This window comes from Paroedura picta, chromosome 12 (assembly GCF_049243985.1).
Source record: "Paroedura picta isolate Pp20150507F chromosome 12, Ppicta_v3.0, whole genome shotgun sequence".
Classification (NCBI taxonomy): domain Eukaryota; kingdom Metazoa; phylum Chordata; class Lepidosauria; order Squamata; family Gekkonidae; genus Paroedura; species Paroedura picta.
The window spans coordinates 5,434,038-5,452,621 of record NC_135380.1 but is presented as its reverse complement, the minus strand read 5'-3'; the positions used below and the strand labels follow the sequence as shown (position 1 = coordinate 5,452,621).

Genomic DNA, 18,584 nt, shown 5'->3' with positions numbered 1-18,584 from the left:
AAGGGGAGGTAAAAAAATACGCTAAATACATAAATTGGGGGTCGGAGATTTGGAAAGAGACACAGTAGTTCGGTTGGAGCTCTTCAACAAGTTCATATCTGGGGGAGATTTGAATATGGAGCTTTCTGATTCACAAGCCTGGCTTGCTGCAGCTACGCTTTGCCAGGAAAAGTTGCTACACTTTTCCTAGTACTACATAAAGAGGGTACCGAATAATGGAATGATTGCATTACGGGTGAAGAGTGCCTGAGAGAGTATATCCATTCAACATCTGGGGCATTTTTTAAAAAGCGATATTGACTTTGCTAGATCAGACTCAGTTATTTGTTTTTTAAATGTCATGCCGGGTAATGCCGCAGCGCCCCCTCGTTTGAGGACCTTCTCTTTGGAAACGGGCAAAATGGCATTTGCCAAATGTAATCTCCGGTTTAAAAGCAACATTTGAAGATCCATTTGCCCGGCCCGCGTAGCCAACCTGCCTTTCCGCCCCTCAGGGTTGTCATCCACTTCTGGGGTGCTTAAGAACTGAGTGCCCAGATATGGAACAAGTTGAAACGGTCAAGAAACCATATCTCACACAACACAAAATACGGTGTGTATAAAGTGCGTTACTCAGATCTTTCTGAAATCCGCCCCCGCTGCCTTGATCCTGAAGGTCATGGTGCACGCAAGCCTAGCTAATGGAACCCGTCTTGTCCTTTGATCCTCACAATAAAGCTTATTTATTTTTCCTTTGGGGAGGGGGGGTTAATCTTGGCCAAACCTAGAAGGAGGAAACGGGGAAGCAAAAAGGGACTTAATTATTTCTTTGCCTAAGAAAGGCTTTTTCGTTTACATCATTATAGATAGATAATGCATCATTTGTGGAAATGTATTAGATATTGTACATTTTGTATGGATGTTAATGTACATCACACACACACACATATACTTTTATTCATGTTAGAAGAAGAAGAGTTGGTTCTTATATGCCACTTTTCTCTATCCAAAGGAGTCTCAAAGCGGCTTCCAATCCCCTTTCCTCTCCCCACAACAGACACCCTGTGAGGTGAGTGAGGCTGAGAGAGCCCTGATGTTCCTTCCCGGTCAGACCAGCTTTACCAGTGCCATGGCGAGCCCAAGGTCACACAGCTGGCTGCATGTGGGGGAGAAAGGAATCAAGCCTAGCTCGCCACACTAGAAGTCCACCCTCCTAACCACTCCACCAAGCTGGTTCTATATTCCACTGTTCTTACTGGGACTCAAGGCAGCTCACACACAGTAATGTCAATCTGTCTGTCTGTTAGAGGCAGCTCTAGCAGTCTCCTGCCTGCCTGTCTATCTTCTGTCATCTTTATCTACCTATATATAGACATATAGATATAAACTATCATCTATTTATTAATATATCATCTACCTACCTTCTATCGCAGGGTAGTCAAACTGTGGCCCTCCAGATGTCCATGGACTACAATTCCCATGAGCCCCTGCCAGCATTCACTGGCAGGGGCTCATGGGAGTTGTAGTCCATGGACATATGGAGGGCCGCATCATCTTCATCTATCTATCAATCATCTGTCAATCTATCATCTATGAACCTGGAGAACCAGGTTTGATTCCCCACTCTTCATGCAGCCAGCTCTCTCAGCCTCACCAATATCACAGGGTACTTGTTGTAGGGAGAGGAAGGGTAGAAGATTGTAAGCCACATTGAGCCTTCTTTGGGTAGTAAAACACAGGCTTAAAAAAAACCACAGTTCTCCTTTCCCTCCTCATCCTTATTCTATCCATCCATCCCTGTGCCATGATGAGTGAATGGGAGTCCCGAGAGAGCTTCAGGGTGGGATGTAAATCACATGAACTGAGAACCAGCATGGTATGGTGGTCGATGTACTGGAGTACAACCCCAAAAGATCCAGATTCAGATCTTCCATCTGCCTTGAAGCTGACCCTGGGCCTTGCCCTCCTTCGGCCTAACCCACCTCACAGGCCCATTGTCAGGATAAAACTGCTGGAGGGGCCACGCAGAGCCCCCAAGCTCCTTGGAAGGCAGTCAGGATCAAAATGAAATCAATGTGGGGAATGAAAGAACAAATGCCAGACACCTGTTTTTTTCCAAGGTAGAAACAATGGAAGAGGCTTCATCTGCTATTTTGGATCTTTGGCCATATTATTGCCCCCCCGCCCCCAGGAAACAGTCTTGATTCTAGCAACATACCGGAAAAGTCGCCCTCGCCACAAACTCTCCGTTGGCAGTGAACTTGGTCAAAGCTCTTGAACTCTCGGCGTTCTTTCATTTCTCCGACCATACAAGGGAGGGAGTTAATTCAATTTCTTCCTCTCGTTTAAGAAGCATTTTGAAATCTTGAGTGCATTGATTTATTATATCTCCCTGACAGTAGACAGCATTTTGAAGTTGCTTATACTCAGAGCACAGACTGAACCACGATGGAAAGGCGAATGTCCAAATGGAGCTAGAAATGCTTTTGGAGAGCAACGGTGGCACCAATTCACCCACTGCATGGTGGTAAAGCTGGGCATTCCACCAGTGGTGGGATCCTCCACTGGGAACCGTAAGCGATAACAATTTTTGTTGGCTATTTTAGGAAGGGGAGGGCCCGACATGACCATATAGGGCCATATCACCTGATAAACAATTAATTTTTAAAAAATATTTAAAATTTTTGAAAAACCCTTCCAGGGCCATCACAAAACCCTAGCTGAGAAAGTCTGCTGTAGAATAATACAGCTACCCACTTGAAATTTTAAAAGGAAATGTCAAGAGTTGACGTGGGATTTTAGGTTTGCAAAATGTGTGTCCCAGCAATGGGCTACAGTCCCTCCTTGCAGGAACCAATCCTCCTCCAGAAGAAGAAGAAGAAGAATTTTTATATCCCATGTTTATACTCCCCAAAGGAGTCTCAAAGAGGCTTACAATCGCCTATCCTTCCTCTCCCCACAACAGACACTCCGTGAGGGGGGAGAGGCTGAGAGAGCTCTGAGAGAACTGTGAGTAGCCCAAGGTCACCCTGTCGGGAGGAGGAGTCAGGAACCAAACCTGGTTCTCCAGATTAGAGGTCGCTCTTAACCACTACACCAGGGGTAGTCAAACTGCGGGCCTCCAGATGTCCATGGACTACAATTCCCATGAGCCCCTGCCAGCGAATGCTGGCAGGGGCTCATGGGAATTGTAGTCCATGGACATCTGGAGGCCCGCAGTTTGACTACCCCTGCACTACAGTCCGCATGAACACAACTATGGAATGCTTTCCTAAGAGCAGTTGTGAGAACTTCTTCAGAACTTGCAAGGAGGTTCGGAAGCCCTTTGCCGGTTTGGATCGTGCAGTTTAGAATAGACGACCAGTTTATTTATAGAGATATCGCGATTGGCCCCATGCACAGGGCAGACTGCAGTGGGTCGAATAAAGACGGATTAGTAAACCCGGACAGAAGGAACATTGCTCAGCTAAGAGCGCTGCAGACAACGACGCTCTGCATGTCCTCGGATGAAACCTAGGGGTGCCAGGTGGGCGCAAACCCTTCTGAACAAAAAGCCCCAAGATGTGAATCAAACTGCGGGATCGTTACGAGATGACCTGTACAAAGGGAAATTAACCAAGTTAATGGGTTACGGCAACAACAGGACAGATCTATAACAGAAGAAGGGATTAGCAAGAATCTCAATGCACAGATGGGGTTAGTTTTAATAATGACGTTAGTCTCCAGGGTCTGACTAATGCCCATGTGGATTCCATGGTGGGTACGCGGATAATGAGTGTGTGACCAAGTGAAGAAGGAGCCTAATTGAAGAAAAATAAAAAAGAAAGCAGCCAGATTCCAAGGAAACATCTGAGCTGCCTATTCAGCCTCTCTTTGCATCCCGTCGGGCTGAACAATGGGTCTGTCCGGGTGATCTTGCTACAGCGGCCGAGGGGTAGGACAATCATATTTCCAGAGAAGCCTTAAGAAATGCATGTCCTTCTGACAGCCTGGCTCTGCGATGGACTTACAGCGCATTCGGCGGTCATGAGGAGCGGGGTCCATAAAGTGGTGCAAATGAGCCTTTCAAAAAGAAAAGGAACAAGGCATTTAAGAAGGACGAGCCAACGGTGAGGATGAAGGACCACAGGGTTGAAGAAACATGAGCGACTCCACACCTTTATTGAACCCACCATTCAATATTGAACCCCTATGTCCCTCCCCCCAGGTCCTTGTGCTCGACAGGTCCCCGTGAGGTTCACCTGGCCTCAGCCAGGGCCTTTCCAGTGCTGCCCCCTAGCTGGTGGAATGAGCTCCCAGAAAAGCTGAAGGGCCCGGCTGGACCTTCTCCAGTTCCACAGGGCCTGCAAGACAGAGCTTTTCCATCAGGTGTTTGGTTGAGGCCAGGTTGAGTAAGATCTGGCCCCTTCTCCAGTGCCTGGGTATTCTGGCATCCTGTACTTGCTATGCCTCTGGGCACTTTGACATCTTGGTGGTAATGCAATGGCTTCGTAAAGTGACGAGGGCTAGTGGGAGAATGGAGGGGATTTTGTATTGCTTTCATACTTCACTAGGGGCCAAGCATTCAGGAATACAACGGGCACTAGATTAGGGGGGTGGAGTAGAAAAACTCTGCGGATGGCCTCCCTCTCTCCCCAGGACCTGGATAGGCTGCAGGCAGCTGTTAGAGAACTCACCGGCAGGGGCAGCTCTCACGCAGCAGGGATCTGCAGCCTCAGAGGGAAGTGGAAGGAGGAGGGGGTGGTGAGGGGTTGGGGACGGAAGGTGATTGGCTGGCCGCTGGACAGACAGGCAAGCTGGTTGGAGGAGGAGGAGGCACTCAGGGGCGGGACAGCCACCCTGAGTGGGTGTTAAGCACTGAGTGGCACTTAAGCCATGACATCAGTTCCTCCTCCTAGGCCTTACCAGAAATATTAAGTGGAACAGATTTTATTGTCTGTCTTGTGAGCCACAATGGGCCAGCAGTGCTAGAAGCAGCAGCATGCAAGCTGACTGACTGACTGACTGACTGACTGACTGACTGACTGACTGACTGACTGACTGACTGAATGAATGAATGAATGAATGAGAATTGTGCTGGACTAAAGCAGCAGAACAAAGTTTGAGTCCGGTGTCACCTTTCAGACCAGTTGTTTTGGGCTGAAAGTTTGTTCTACTCACTGTGCTAATGAGCTCATTCGTATGGCCTTGCATCAAGGGCTCCATAGAGGAGAATAATTCTCCTGCGTTCTCCCAGTATCTCCATTTTTTCCTGCCTCCCAGCTTGCAAAAACAAACCCGGCGGCCATCTTTCTTTCTTCCCTGGACAAGGCAAGATTGATCTTTGAGCACGCGGCTGGGATCCTTTTAACCTTCATCCTGATGCCGCTTTCTCCCCTGGCGGCTTCCCTCCGCCCAACCTCTAGGCTTGGCAGAAGCCCCGGTTCTTTAATCTTTGGATCTTCTTTGAAAAAGGAATATCGCTGATGGCTAAAGGGAAGCTCCAGCCTTCTCCGAGAAGTAATTGCCTGAGATGAAAAGGTTGAGAGGCAAGCAGCTTAGCTGTCTGCCTACCCAAGCCGCCTCTGTTAATAAGGTGGGCTTTAAGCCTGTTTCATTACCGCTAATTCATTTGCTTTTCCCCAGTTGATCCCCCAAGAGAAGTTGTGAGCCTGTTGGCACTCTAAAGTGATCATTCCCTGGGGCAGGCTTTCTCGACCAGGGTTCTGTGAAACCCAGGGGCAGGGGTAGTCAAACTGCGGCCCTCCAGATGTCCATGGACTACAATTCCCATGAGCCCCTGCCAGCATTCATTGGCCATTTGGGGAAGAGATGGCAGGTTGACATGACCATATATGGTCAACTCATCCAATAAATACATATAAAAACTCCCACCCACTCAGGAAACCCTTCTGGGACCATCAAGAAACCACTGGGTTTCCCAAAAAGCTGATTGAGAAACCCTGTGGTAGGGTAGGAACTTTTGGGAGTCACTGCTCATTTCTTCAGAACGGACTCTTCAAGCGCAGAACAATATTTGAATCCTGTGGCCCCTTTAAGACCAGCTAAATTTGATTCAAGGTGTAAGCTTTTGTGAGCACAGAACATTGTGAATAAAACTTGGGTCTTAAAGGGGCCCTTAGGTTCAAACTTTGCTCTGCTACTTAAGAGCAACACGGCTTCCTGCTTGAATCTTTTCTACTTCTACAGGCGAACCCAGCTGCCCATCTTGATCTATCCCCATGACGACTAGGCACTGGACTCATCCAACATGACACAGTGTTCTGTGCTCACGAAAGCTTACACCTTGAATGAGACTTGGTCAGTCTTAAAGGCGCTGTTGGACTCAAACTTTGTCCTAATACCGACCGACACGGCTACCTACTTAGATCTTTTCTACTGCCACAGACTAACACGGCTGCGCATCTGGAACTCTGTCCTTTATGACTAGGCACATGAATGATCAACTGTGAGAGCGCATTGGTCATCTCAGGAACATGGAGACCCGCTGGGGGCACATCTTCCAGAGTCCCTTTTCATTAGCCTTCCCATAAACATGAGGGAGTTAAAGTAACATTAACTCGTGTTCTCTGAGTTGCAGATTCATTAAACTATCATGATTGCCATTTCTATTATTTGCGAGGTTTCGCCATTTATTTACCATTTACCACCTCATACATATGGATAACGTGGTTTACACTTCCTGGAGAACTGTACTTTCCCATCTAATTGATTTGGGTAATTAATTTGTTCTACCTGCTGGATCAGATGGAGCCGCTGTCCGCGCGCCCGAGGATTACCACTTGTCTTTCTAACATCCCTCCTAATTATCTAATAGCATGGGTTGCGAGAATTCTGGCTCTATTAAAACATTTTGACTATTAACAGCCCCTGACTGGAATTATGATGACAACTCGATTTCGGCAAATTAGAGCTTAAAATCAGGGAGATGAAGGAGAAGTGCCTTCTTTTAATTTCCCCGAATTTAACATCAATAATTAGAGCAATTTTCTGAGATGCGAGCCGAAATTATCTCAGCTATGATGTGGTGTATCACCCTAATTTAAGCAAATTGACTCTGGGGAAATGAATGTTACAGATTAGGAGGGGGTAAAAAAACACACACAAGAAAACAAGCAAAGAACGAGACGAAGAAGGGGAAGAAAAAAAAAGGATGAGACATAGGATTTTATAGTGCAGAAAAGGGAATACAATTCCAATAGGATAATGTTTGCAAGAAGCAAGAAGGAAGTCAAAGAGAAAGGAATATAGGAGACAACTCCAAGGTGAGAAGGTGCAAAGGAAGCTGCAGCCCAAACCTTTTGAAAAGGGCTTTGGGGGAAAAAGAAACCCTCAAGCTCCCAGCCATGGTTAGAGCTTCAACAACTGCACTTCAGAACAAACTAGAAATTTCAGAAGCTTTGCAATTTAAATAGGGTGACGTAATGGATGGGTTGTGGGGTTTTTGATACCACCCCCTCAGTTTTGGTCATTGTTCAGCCACGATATCCTCGCTGTTGGACTGGGACCTTATTCGGCCTAGCTTCACAGAGCTGGCACCAAAAGAAAGTTGATTCTTTATTATGTCTCCCAAACACACAAGCCATGTCTGATAAGAAGCCACCATGTTCATTCTTTGATGTGCTTGCGTCCATGCACCCGGGGGCTTTTGGCCAACAGACACATTGCTACCATCAATTGCCATCAACCGCTCCTCTGAGATACATGCGCATCACTGAAATCAATGGGGTTTATGTGTTGGGCCATCATGTCACACAACTTTGGGGGCCCCCACATGTTTTCCAAGGCAAGTGAAGAAGCAGAGATGGTCTTAGAGTACTTCCCTCTACAAAGCCTTCCCTGATGGTCCCCCCTCCAAGCACCGGCCTGGCTTAACCTTTGAGAGCTGACGACATCGGGCTGTATTGTGACATCCCACATTCCCAGTGGGGTTTCCAGAGCAACATCTAAGTCTGAAGTTCTGGTGAATCCATTGGGAATTACTCCCAAGTCAGTATGCATAGACTTAGAGATCATGTTGTTGTCCTCTGACTAATGATTACCCTATACGCAAGAGATGGTCAGGGGTGGTTTACCCTTGCCTGCCTATGCATAGCAACCCTGGGTTTTCTAGGTCAGGGGTAGTCAACCTGTGGTCCTCCAGATGTCCATGGACTACAATTCCCATGAGCCCCTGCCAGCAGACGCTGGCAGGGGCTCATGGGAATTGCAGTCCATGGACATCTGGAGGACTACAGGTTGACTACCCCTGTTCTAGGTGGTCTCCCATCCCATAGCTTCTGGTTTGGGTTAGCCTGGGCCATCCAGATCAAGGCAAGAGCCAAACAGAGATGGATTGCCATCGCCTGCCTCTGTGGTTTTCCTTCGTGGTCTCCCATCCAAATACAACCAGAGCCAAACCTGCTTAGTTTCTGAGACCTGATGAGGTTGGTCTGGCCTCAACTCTCCAGCTCAGGCCAATGCTGGTCATACTTCTTGTTTTGAGGCTGTGTTTCCATTTACAAAGAAGTAAACCTCCTTGAATTTAGGGGTAAACGTTGGTTTGGACCTTTAACGATGTGTGGGAGGAATACTGTCCTGCCCATGGTAAAATCACCCCTTGACCCAGTGCAAACCTCAAATTGCTTATAAGGTTCCCTGCCTTTTTGCCTCTCTGTTCTTACGGATGTTTTCCACGGCACTTATCGATGTACAGATGACGCTGCTCTCCGTATCTTTGTTGACAGGCCCTCACAGCATGAAAACATCCGAGACAGTGGTCACCTCAATAAAATCAGAGTCCAGTAGCACCTTTAAGATTTATTCAGAGCCTGTGCTTTTGAGTGCAAGCACTCTCAGGTCCTGCTAAGTAGCTGGGGTTTTGTACCCTGCTTTTTACTACCTGAAGGTGTCTCAAAGCGGCTTCCAATCACCTACCCTTCCTCGCCCCACAACAGAAACCCTGTGAGGTCGGTGAGGCTGAGAGAGCTCTGAGAGAACCATGAGTCCCCCAAAGTAACCTTCATGCCAGACTAGATTGCCTCACCCCATCGCCCGCTCTTTCCCAAGGATGTGTTAGAAATCAAATTCTGACTGTAAGGTAGGTCTTGCAGATGTAGGGTAGGACATGGATGGAGCCTATGTACAGAGGGCCATGCATGATGGCGGCAGAGCATCTGTTTTCTCACATACGCTCACGGTCGGTGGAGTTGGAGCAGCCAACCTACTGCACAAGCTATGCTTGTGCGGCCAACCTGAATGACAATTTACATACCCAAGAGGAGAGTGATCTCTGTAGGTGGATATTCTTTGGGTTGAGAGAGAGGGAGCCCGAAGGGAGGAAGGGTCCCTCCGAATGCCACGCCCTGTCTTTGCAGGGCGGTCCTCCCTCTTCCCTGGCCCGCTCCGGGCTCCTTTTCAGCACCACGGACAGCGGCGAGGTCTCCGCCATCCCTCCCCGCGGGGGACTCCGGGCAAAAGCGCTCCCCCTCCGCCCCGCGACGTCGCGATTGGCTCGTCGGAGATCCCCCCTTGGCAGCGGCCCTCAAAGGCACCCGCACGCGCCCCCCACCGCACGAGAGCCCCCAGATCCACCCGGCTCTCCTCTCCCCGATCCCTCCACACCCAGAGGCGAGGCGAGGCGAGGCGGACGCATCGGAGAGCTGGGCTCGCTGGGCCGGGCAGTCGCGGGGAAAGAAGCGCTTTCATCCCGGGCCAGACCCGTGTCCAACCCGGTTGGGGAGGATGAACCTCAGCTTCACTTCGCACGCGGTCCACTCGGTGTCGGCGCAGAGGCCGACGTCCTTCTTCATCGAAGACATCCTGCTGCACAAGCCCAAGCCCCTGCGGGAGGTCACCCCCCATCACTTCCACAGCCCCTTGGCCTCCCGGGTGCCTCTCCTGGACTATGGGTACCCGCTGATGCCAGCCCCCACCATCCTGGCGCCCCACCCGCACCACCCGCTCCACAAGCCGGAGCACCACCCCTCCTATTTCCTCACCACCTCAGGTAAGTCAGCCGCCGCTTTCTCCCTCGGAGCACCCAAGAACGGGAGGGTCGGTGGCCACAGGCGCCGGGTCAGAGCCAGGGACCCGGGATGACAGGTGTCCCCTGACCGAGGAGGTACTGAGGGAGTGGGAACAACGCGGAAGGTTAGAGCCAAGCTTAAGGGGTTGGGGAAGCGAGATCAGGTCGGCGGAGCTCCCCGTGCGGCTGGGGGTCCCGCGGTTTTCTTGGATTCCTCGCCTCGAGTGAAGCGGGGATGCGGCGAAAGTTTCTCCTGCCGCCCTTCTGTTTTCGGGTTAGCCAAAAACAAGGGGGAGTCTTCCGTTTAAACCCACGGCGGCCGCTTTTGATCCTCTTCTCTTTGGAAGAGGGCGATCTGCTTGACTAGGCCGGGAAAGAAGGGGAAAAAGAGAAAGGAAACATGAATGGAAGTTTGGGAACAACCACCTCCAAAGCAGACAGGTAAAGAGAGCCGGGGTGTTTTTTTGGGGGGGGGGGGAATGCGGTCTGTTCACACGCATCGCCCTTCCGGTTTACTTCTATTAGATTTGACACAGGCTGATTCGGAAGCGTAAGTTTCACCGGAAATTTACTTTCTCCGGCGGGGAGAGTTTGGTTTGGCGATTCTCTGCACGTTAAGCAAACTATCGGACGAATTCAAATAGGACCGTCAGGGGGTCTCTGAAAATTCCGTCTAAGTAAAATATTTTTTAAATTCGGTAGAGGCAAACGGCGAGGAAGAACAAAAATATCCCAAAGTAATATCCCAAGATGCGGCCTGCTTGGATGATTCTTTATTACACTGAGTAAAACACTGGATCTGTTCCCTCCCTGCCCAAAATATCACACATGTTTGCGACATGATTTTCTCGAATGTGATGTGCCCTGAATTGCTTTAGAATCTATTTTTTAAAATATGTTTTCCTCTTGGACCAGCGCCCTGGCATTTTCCAATATTTTTCAAAATTTATTTTAAAATGCTTTAGACTTGTTAGTGATCTCTTGATTGAGATGCAATTGATTTGTCAGTCCCATTTGGAATGTAAAAGAGAGAAAACGCAAAATGCCTCCCCGCCCTCCTTTCAAATACAGCCAGGCTTCGTGTAACTCGCCTGCGGTTCAAATTTCGGAATTAAATATGGAAAGAAAAATGTCATTCCATCGCCGGGCAAATGAGAAGAAATCCTTCCTCGCTTGGAAAAAAGAGCCATTCATTCCAAGACTCCAAGAATGCGGATTTTTCTTCCTTTATTAGTATTTCGTCCCTTTCTTTTTGAAATGAACCTACATGACAGTATTGCAGTAGTGATAGTAATAATAATAATAATATTAATAATAATAATTGTAAAATACAAGCGCTGAAAAGTCATGGGACTCAATCGTACCGCGGCGCAGGTGTGGTCTCTTTTTACCTGCCTCTGCCCGATTTCAGACTCCATGATCAATGAGCGCTCTTTAAAATACAGGCTATGCGTAAGAATTTAAACACCTGTACAAACCCAACCTTGCTTTGAGACAAATGACACTTCTGTCGCGGCCACCATAGGATTCCCGGCGTGATGTGTAGACGAGGAAACCGATACGGATCGGGGCCGTTCGGCTGAAGGCGCAGGACGCCGAGACGTCTCTTCCCCCAGCTCTCCAATATTGGCTTAAGCCCCCCCCCCCCAGTGTTGGGGGTGGGAAGCAGCGGGGCAATCCCTGGCAGGGGGTCTATTTTGGAGGGCGTCTTCCCGTTCCCGTTCAGCAGCCAACTTCTGCCAAGCAAGCGGACTTGGAACAAGTAGCTCCCTCCTCCACACGGCGAAGAGGTCGTCCGCAGGGCTGGGAGCCAGAGAATGCAGCGCGGGGTTCACCCTTGGGTGCCAAGGAGGGGAACGTCCGCGTGGAGAACCGGGGAGGGGGTGGGCAGGAGTCAGGCAAGCGCCCAAGCCCTCCTCCCGAGTCGGACCCACCCGGAGGTGGCAGCCAGGGTTCCTTCCCAACCAGGGCTGGCGGCCAGAAGGACTTTCGGGGGAGTCCCAGAGGCGCGGCGAAGAGGGTCCTTTCGCGAGCGGCCACCACTGGGGAGGGGGCAGAGGCGATCCGCGAAGGCGTTGGCAGGCCCCGGTGCAGAGGGTGCAGGCGGAGGCCGGACGCGGCTCAGGCCAGCACAGACAGCTCGGACGTCCTCCGAAATCCCAGGTCAACTGGACAAGTCCCCCGAGGCTGTGTTGGCCGTTTATACCGCATCCACTTTTTAAAATTTGGGATTCCCCCTCCCCATCATGTCCAACCGCATAAAAGGAAGCTTTCGAAGCCTCCTTAGTGAAGTGGGAAAGCCGCGGATGTGGTGTCGTGGCTTACTCCGGATTAATGAATCCGGATTAATGAATCCGGAGTCAAATGATGCTTTGTATGGAAAGGGTTGGACAAAGCTTGGAGGCGAAAGGGGGGTACTGCTGGGGGGGGGGACGATATCACAATGGGATCTGCGGGGTGGGGATAAAAAGTTGGTCCCCTCTCCCAGCAGAGTCGGGAATAGAGCTGGGGGGGTGCTGTCCCACCGCTCCCCAAAAGAAGCCACGGAGGAGAGAGAATTCTCCACCTGCATGTGTGGAAGGACTGGGGGTCTGGGGGGTCGGAGGCTGCTGTTGGAAGTTAGGGGTCTCTTTTCTAGGGCTTACAATTTAATTTAACTTTGGTTCGGGCAGGGGTAGTCAAACTGCGGCCCTCCAGATGTCCATGGACTACAATTCCCATGAGTCCCTGCCAGCGTTCGCTGGCAGGGACTCATGGGAAATGTAGTCCATGGACATCTGGAGGGTCGCAGTTTGACTACCCCTCGGATAAAGGAAGAGGGACAGCTAGCTTGCTTAGAAGAGCCGGCTTGGTGTCGCGGTTAAGAGCTGCGGCCGCCTCTACCTGGAGACCCGAGTTCGATTTCCAACTCCTCCTCCACAGGCACCCAGTTGGGTGACCTTAGGCCACTCCCAGTTCTCTCAGGGCTCTCTCAGCCCCACCTGCCTTATAGGGTGTCTGCTATGGGGGAGAGAGGGGGGGAAGGAGTTTGCAAGCTACTCGGAGACTCCTTTGAGTAGTGAAATGCGGGAGTAGTGAAAAGCTTATTCGCGATGGGAAATCCAGGCGAACAACCCTTAAATGTTTGGGGAGATTTATTAGGAAAAGGTTATGGGTATTCCCGAATGTTACGGCTCCCCGTTGTGGTGAAGGGGCGGGCGAGGCATGCCAGAGGGAAAAGATCACGGAGGCCTAGCAGCTTGCTTCCCTGGGCACCGAAATTAGTCAAGCCTCCGTGCGCAGTGGCAGTCTACCTCAGAATGCCAATTGCGGCGTCGGGGGGGGGGAACTGGCAAGGGAAGGCGGGTGGGGGCTGGGTCTTTGGTCTGGGGATCCAGCGGGGCTTCCCGGGGTCTCCCTTCCCAGAGATGGGGGGCGGGAGGGAGGGGGTCAAGCCGGGTGGGTGAGGGGGCGTCGTCTCGCTCTTCCGCCCGGCCCAGCGTGGCCCACGGCTCTGCCCGCTTGTGTCCCCCGTCGGTGCTGCAGGGGTGCCGGTGCCCGCCCTCTTCCAGGCCCACCCGCACGCCGAGCTGCCGGGCAAGCACTGCCGCCGCCGCAAGGCCCGCACCGTCTTCTCCGACTCGCAGCTCTCGGGCCTGGAGAAGCGCTTCGAGATCCAGCGCTACCTGTCCACCCCCGAGCGCGTCGAGCTGGCCACGGCGCTCAGCCTCTCCGAGACCCAGGTAGGGCGCCGCGGACGGGACGGGCGGGGGGCTTCAGCCGGCCCGGGGCGCTTCCGAGGCCAAGAAACAGCCGTCTCGCGGCGACTGGGAAGCCGGCCTTGTTTAAAAAGCCAGCGCGGATCCACTGCCGGCCGCGCACCGCGGGGCTCCCGTCTAGGCGGAGGTTTCCCACGCACCGTTGGAGCCAGCGGGGTGTGTGTTAAGAGCAGCGGCTTCTTCCAGTCTGGCCAGTCGGGTTTGATGCCCCACTTTTCCGCCCCGTGCAGCCAACTGGATGACCTCGGGCTAGTCACAGTCCTGATGCTCTCATAAGGCAGTAACGTTAAGGCTCTCTCAGCCACAGCTGCCTCCCAGGGTGTTTGTTCTGAGGAGAGAGAGGGAAGGCGAATTGGAAGCCGCTTGGAGTCTCCTTCTGGTAGAGAAAAGTCGGTTATAAAAATCAACTCTTCTTCTCCCCCTCTCCTCCCCTCCCCTTCAAGCTGCTGACAAGAGCTGTGAAGCCGCAGCCCACTTGAACGACCCCTTAGGGTCTTGGTGGCGAGAAATGACCCAAGTTCTAATCAGGGCTGACCCCAGAGAGCTTCCAAGGAGGCTGGGCTAGCCTGGCCCATCCAGGTCCAAAGAACCATTCAGAGAGGTGTGACCTGTCTCTGCTCAAAGACTTCTTTGGGGGTCTCTTGTCCAGGTAGTAAGCAGGGACGACCCTGGACTTGGGATTCGGAAGGCACCTGAGTGTTCCATCTGCGGATACTTTTCCCACACCCCTACCGGGCCTCCGGGACCTTATTTGGGTGAGAAAGCGCCATATAAATGTAAACAAATAAAATAACTGTCTAGGGAGGATCCACTTTGTGCATCTGAAGAAGGGGCACCAGGAGACCCACCTTTAGGCTGGGAACTGAACAAACAAACCACAAACCAAAGCATTGCTAAGCCCCGGATCCAGGTGGCTTTGCTCCTCCGCCTTTTTCTCAGCAGAGGGGAGCTTTGTCGCTAAAAGGGGAACTTTGGGTGGGCCAAGCATGCCGCCGCCCCCCTTTCAGAGGACCCCCTGCATTACTTCACGTGGGGGGGGAGGAAAAAAAGCTGCTTACACATTTTTTCCCCCACGGGAGATAAGGATAGGCCGGACCTTTGAGAGAACAGCAAGTCAAAGCAAAGATTTTTGAGCAAGGGGACTGGGACCGAAGCAGGTGGAAGAGGGGCGGATTTCAACATAGGGTAAGACCCCCCATTGCGGAGGCGCAAGGAGCGTCTTTAAAATACTGCAGATCGATCCTGGGCTCCCAAAGCAAAAGGCATTGTAGGAATCTTAAATCTTTGCTTACTTCTAACAGTGCAATAAAATACTTTCGCATAGGATTAAGGCGTGCCAAGTTTAAAGCAGGGCTCTAATCGACGAAGGACCAAGAAACGAAGTGGAAAAGCGTTGCAAATAAGGCGAAACGCTACAATATGCGTGGCATCTCTGCACATAGGATCTCCTGGGGAAATCCCAGCTTTGGCTAGGCCTAGGTCAGGGGTAGTCAAACTGCGGCCGTCCAGATGTCCATGGACTACAATTCCCAGGAGCCCCTAGCAGGGGCTCATGGGAATTGTAGTCCATGTACATCTGGACGGCCGCTGTTTGACTCTCCCTGGCCTAGGTACTCAGAGCCTGCTGCGTCCCGGTGCGCTGCAGGCGGGAGCTTCACTTCTGAACGGAGCCCCCCCCGGGCTAATTCGTAGCCCCCCCAACCACAGAAGCCTTCTCTTGAATGTCTGAAACGACACCAACGGGAATGGCCTTGCCATCCGTTTCCACGGGAATCCGGGCTCCTGAGAAGGACAACAATTCTCCTGCTTAGAGAAGTGTCTGTAGTGGTAGGAAAGTATGAGTTAGTCTCGTGAGTCACGGCTTACAACTTCGGATCCAGCTAGAACGGGAACCCACCCGTCCTTAGGCCACGCGGCTGAGCGATCTCCATCCTGCAGCGCTCAGTGCGGTACTTCCATGCAGATGGATCAAGACTGCCTGCCTGCCCCGGGAGAAAAGGGCCAGAGTAGTCCGTTGTAGGACTAACAAGACCTTGTGGCGGGGCGTGGGCTTGCCTGGGCAGCTCCGCAGAAACCGCAGGAGGCCAGAAAGGTCTGTAAAGTCTCAAGGGTCTGAAAGGGATCCGAGGGACATTTGGAGAAGGGAAGTCCATCCGAGGTCTTCTTCTTCTGAATCCCAGAGCCAGGGGGCAACCCAGGAGGGAGGCCTCAGCCTCTCTGCCCAGAGGAACTGGTTGGCCCCTGTGTAGGACAGGATGTTGGACTAGATGGCCCCTCACTGGTCTGATCCAACAGGGCTCTCCTTAAGAACAGCAGGGCAACGAGAAGCCAAGGTGGCCTCTTTCCCCTTACACATTAGCTTTCTGCCTGCAGGGACTTTTCAAAGGGGCCTCATCCCCTCCCTTCTGCAATGTGACACTCAGGATAGCAGGAAGGGGGAGGAAATGTATGGACCTCCAACTACAGGAAACCTGCAAGCTCACCGTGAAGACCTTGAGCATGTGCAGAGTGCCTTCAGCTCCCCCACCCTGGAAGCGTGGCCTGTCTTCTACATGAGGAGCTAGGGAGAGGTGGGAAAGGGTTCATCTTACGAGGCAATGGGCAAGGCCAGGCGTGCCTCAGTTTCCCATCTGTAAAACTGCAAGGAACGTGACATGAGTGGGCTGGAGTATCGGTGGGTGTCCGCCATCTCGCCAAGAAAGGGATTGGGAGGGAGTTCCTCCCCCCCCCCCCAATTTCACCTGGCTATGCAGCTTCTTCCCTCCGCATTCCGAATCCCACCTTGGAACGCCTTCCCGATTCCCGATCCGTTTTGCTCGCCGCTCTGTCCTCCTTCCCTTTCCCGTCATAGAAGCAGACCCGGTCCTGATCGCGTGTACAGCATTCAGACGAGCGCTTGTCCTTGCAGGTGAAGACGTGGTTCCAGAACCGGCGGATGAAGCACAAAAAGCAGCTGCGGAAGAGCCAGGACGACCCCAAAGCGCCGGGCGCCGAGGAGGGCGCCGAGCAGGGGGCCAGCAGCGAGCCGGAGCCGGAGCCCTCGGACCAAGCCCGCGCTGCCGCCGCCGCCCCCCGTGCAGGCGCGCCCCCGCAGGCCTTCCTCCGGGAGGAGCCCGAAGACGAGGTGGACATCCTCGAAGGGGGGGCAGAGCACCTCCTCTAGGCCCCGACGGAGACGCGTTCACACGTGTCCCTGAGCGCGCCCGGCAGTCCCTCGACGGAGCTGACCAGACAGCTTTGGGCGACCCGTCCAGGGACGGGGGGAGGGGGTGTTCCTGGCCGGTGGACTCGCTTCTTCCCCATCCTGAGCTTCACGTCGTGTGAACGGGTCCCGTCCAGGGGGGGACTGGCCCAGGCATCGAACCCGCCACCCTCCAGGTTCCCCGACGTCTCGCCGCCACGCAGGGGTAGAGAACACGGGTCGTGTGAATGGGGGCGGGGGAGGGGCAAGAGACACGGACCGGAACCCTGGCAAGACCCGGGAGGGGGCTTTCTAGATCCAATGAGACTGGGGAGGGGCAGCCGGACGGTCCCGGCCAAGGCTTTTCGCCTGGAAGAAAACGCGGAGAAATCGACCCCTCCTGGGACTCCTTCGGAGGGCTTCTCTAAATACTGACCTGCAATCGGCCGGGGCTGCGACCGAGGGCGTGGGAGAGGGGCGGATTTCAACCTACGGAAAGGCCCCCCATTGCGGAGGCGCAAGAAAACCGCGGTTCTGGACAGCTCTCGCCTAGCAAAGGAGAAGACGGAGCAAAAACCTCGGGTGGACTGAAGAAAGGGCGGTTGCAGCCCCCCCCCCCATAGGACAGCCGAGCTCAAGGGCCCGATCCCAAAGGAAAGGGAAGCCCCTGGCATGCCAGGGGTCGGCGCCTGAAGTGCCCCCCTTGAGAGGCGCTTTAGCACCGGTGGAAATATTGCAAGTTCCATCAGCTTCAGCCACCCTTTGCAAGAGGGTTTTGCCAGGTCCCACGGCAATTTCCCCTTGCAAAGTGGGCTGCAAGTGGATTGGAAAAGCCTGGTTTAAATTCCACACCCCTTAGATCAGAGATAGTCAAGCGTTCGCTGGCAGGGGCTCATGGGAATTGTAGTCCATGGACATCTGGAGGGCCACAGTTTGCCCACCCCTGCCTTAGATGATGCATTTTCTTCAATGCACTTCAAAAGTAGATGTTTCGCACAGGAAAATCCAGCTGCAGGAGCGCATTGAATGTGCATGATCCAAGGTGTGCGGAATAGAGCAGCAGCGCCCTTTTGACTGTCCTTAAAGGCGCTGGGTCCCGCTGCTTTAAAAGACAACTTTTTCAAACAAACAAACAAACAAACAAAAAACCACCCTGTTTCTTCACAAAGCTGCTTTCTCCCCTAAAAGACCACGGTTATGCAAAGGGAGCAACGTATAATAATAATAATATTTTTTAAAAGCCAGCCCTTCAGGAATGTATACTAGAACTCAAAAGCAAAGGCGCCAAACGCCTTCCAAGCACCTTGCGGTACAGAAAGCTGGGGGCCGAGCCGTCTAATAAAGCTAAAGGTGAGAAATGCCCATTTATTTTCATTCGGGCAGGGAAGGGGGGAATCCACAAAAGTATCCAGAGGGACTGGCGATCTGAAAGGGATCTATCAAACCCGATTCAAAATGGAGCAACTGGTTCCGGATCTATTTATTTATTTATTAGATTTTTATAGCGCCCTCTCGTACGGCTCAGGGCGGTTCACATATAACGTTGTGGGGTAGTTCTTTTAGAGCTCTCTGAGCCCTGCCAACCTCACAGGCTGTCTGCTGTGGGGAGAGGAAGGGAAGGTGATTGTAAGCCGCTTTGAGACTCCTCGGGGGAGTGAAA

At 52.3% G+C, this 18,584-nt stretch overlaps 1 protein-coding gene across 1 annotated transcript; it reads left to right on the top strand.

Annotated features, from left to right (window-relative positions):
* Positions 1 to 9,686: 9,686 nt before the first annotated feature.
* On the top strand, positions 9,687 to 17,151 carry BSX (brain specific homeobox). Its single transcript, XM_077306454.1, has 3 exons — positions 9,687 to 9,967; positions 13,511 to 13,707; positions 16,652 to 17,151. The coding sequence occupies exons 1-3, from the start codon at positions 9,703 to 9,705 to the stop codon at positions 16,904 to 16,906; spliced, it is 717 nt and encodes a 238-aa protein (XP_077162569.1). The 5' UTR covers positions 9,687 to 9,702; the 3' UTR covers positions 16,907 to 17,151.
* Positions 17,152 to 18,584: the final 1,433 nt, after the last annotated feature.

Coding starts and splice junctions, on each gene's coding strand:
- BSX (XM_077306454.1), top strand. CDS start 9,703: ATGAACCTCAGCTTCACTTCGCACGCGGTCCACTCGGTGTCGGCGCAG. Junction 9,968..13,510: donor CTATTTCCTCACCACCTCAG/GTAAGTCAGCCG, acceptor TCGGTGCTGCAG/GGGTGCCGGTGCCCGCCCTC. Junction 13,708..16,651: donor TCAGCCTCTCCGAGACCCAG/GTAGGGCGCCGC, acceptor TTGTCCTTGCAG/GTGAAGACGTGGTTCCAGAA.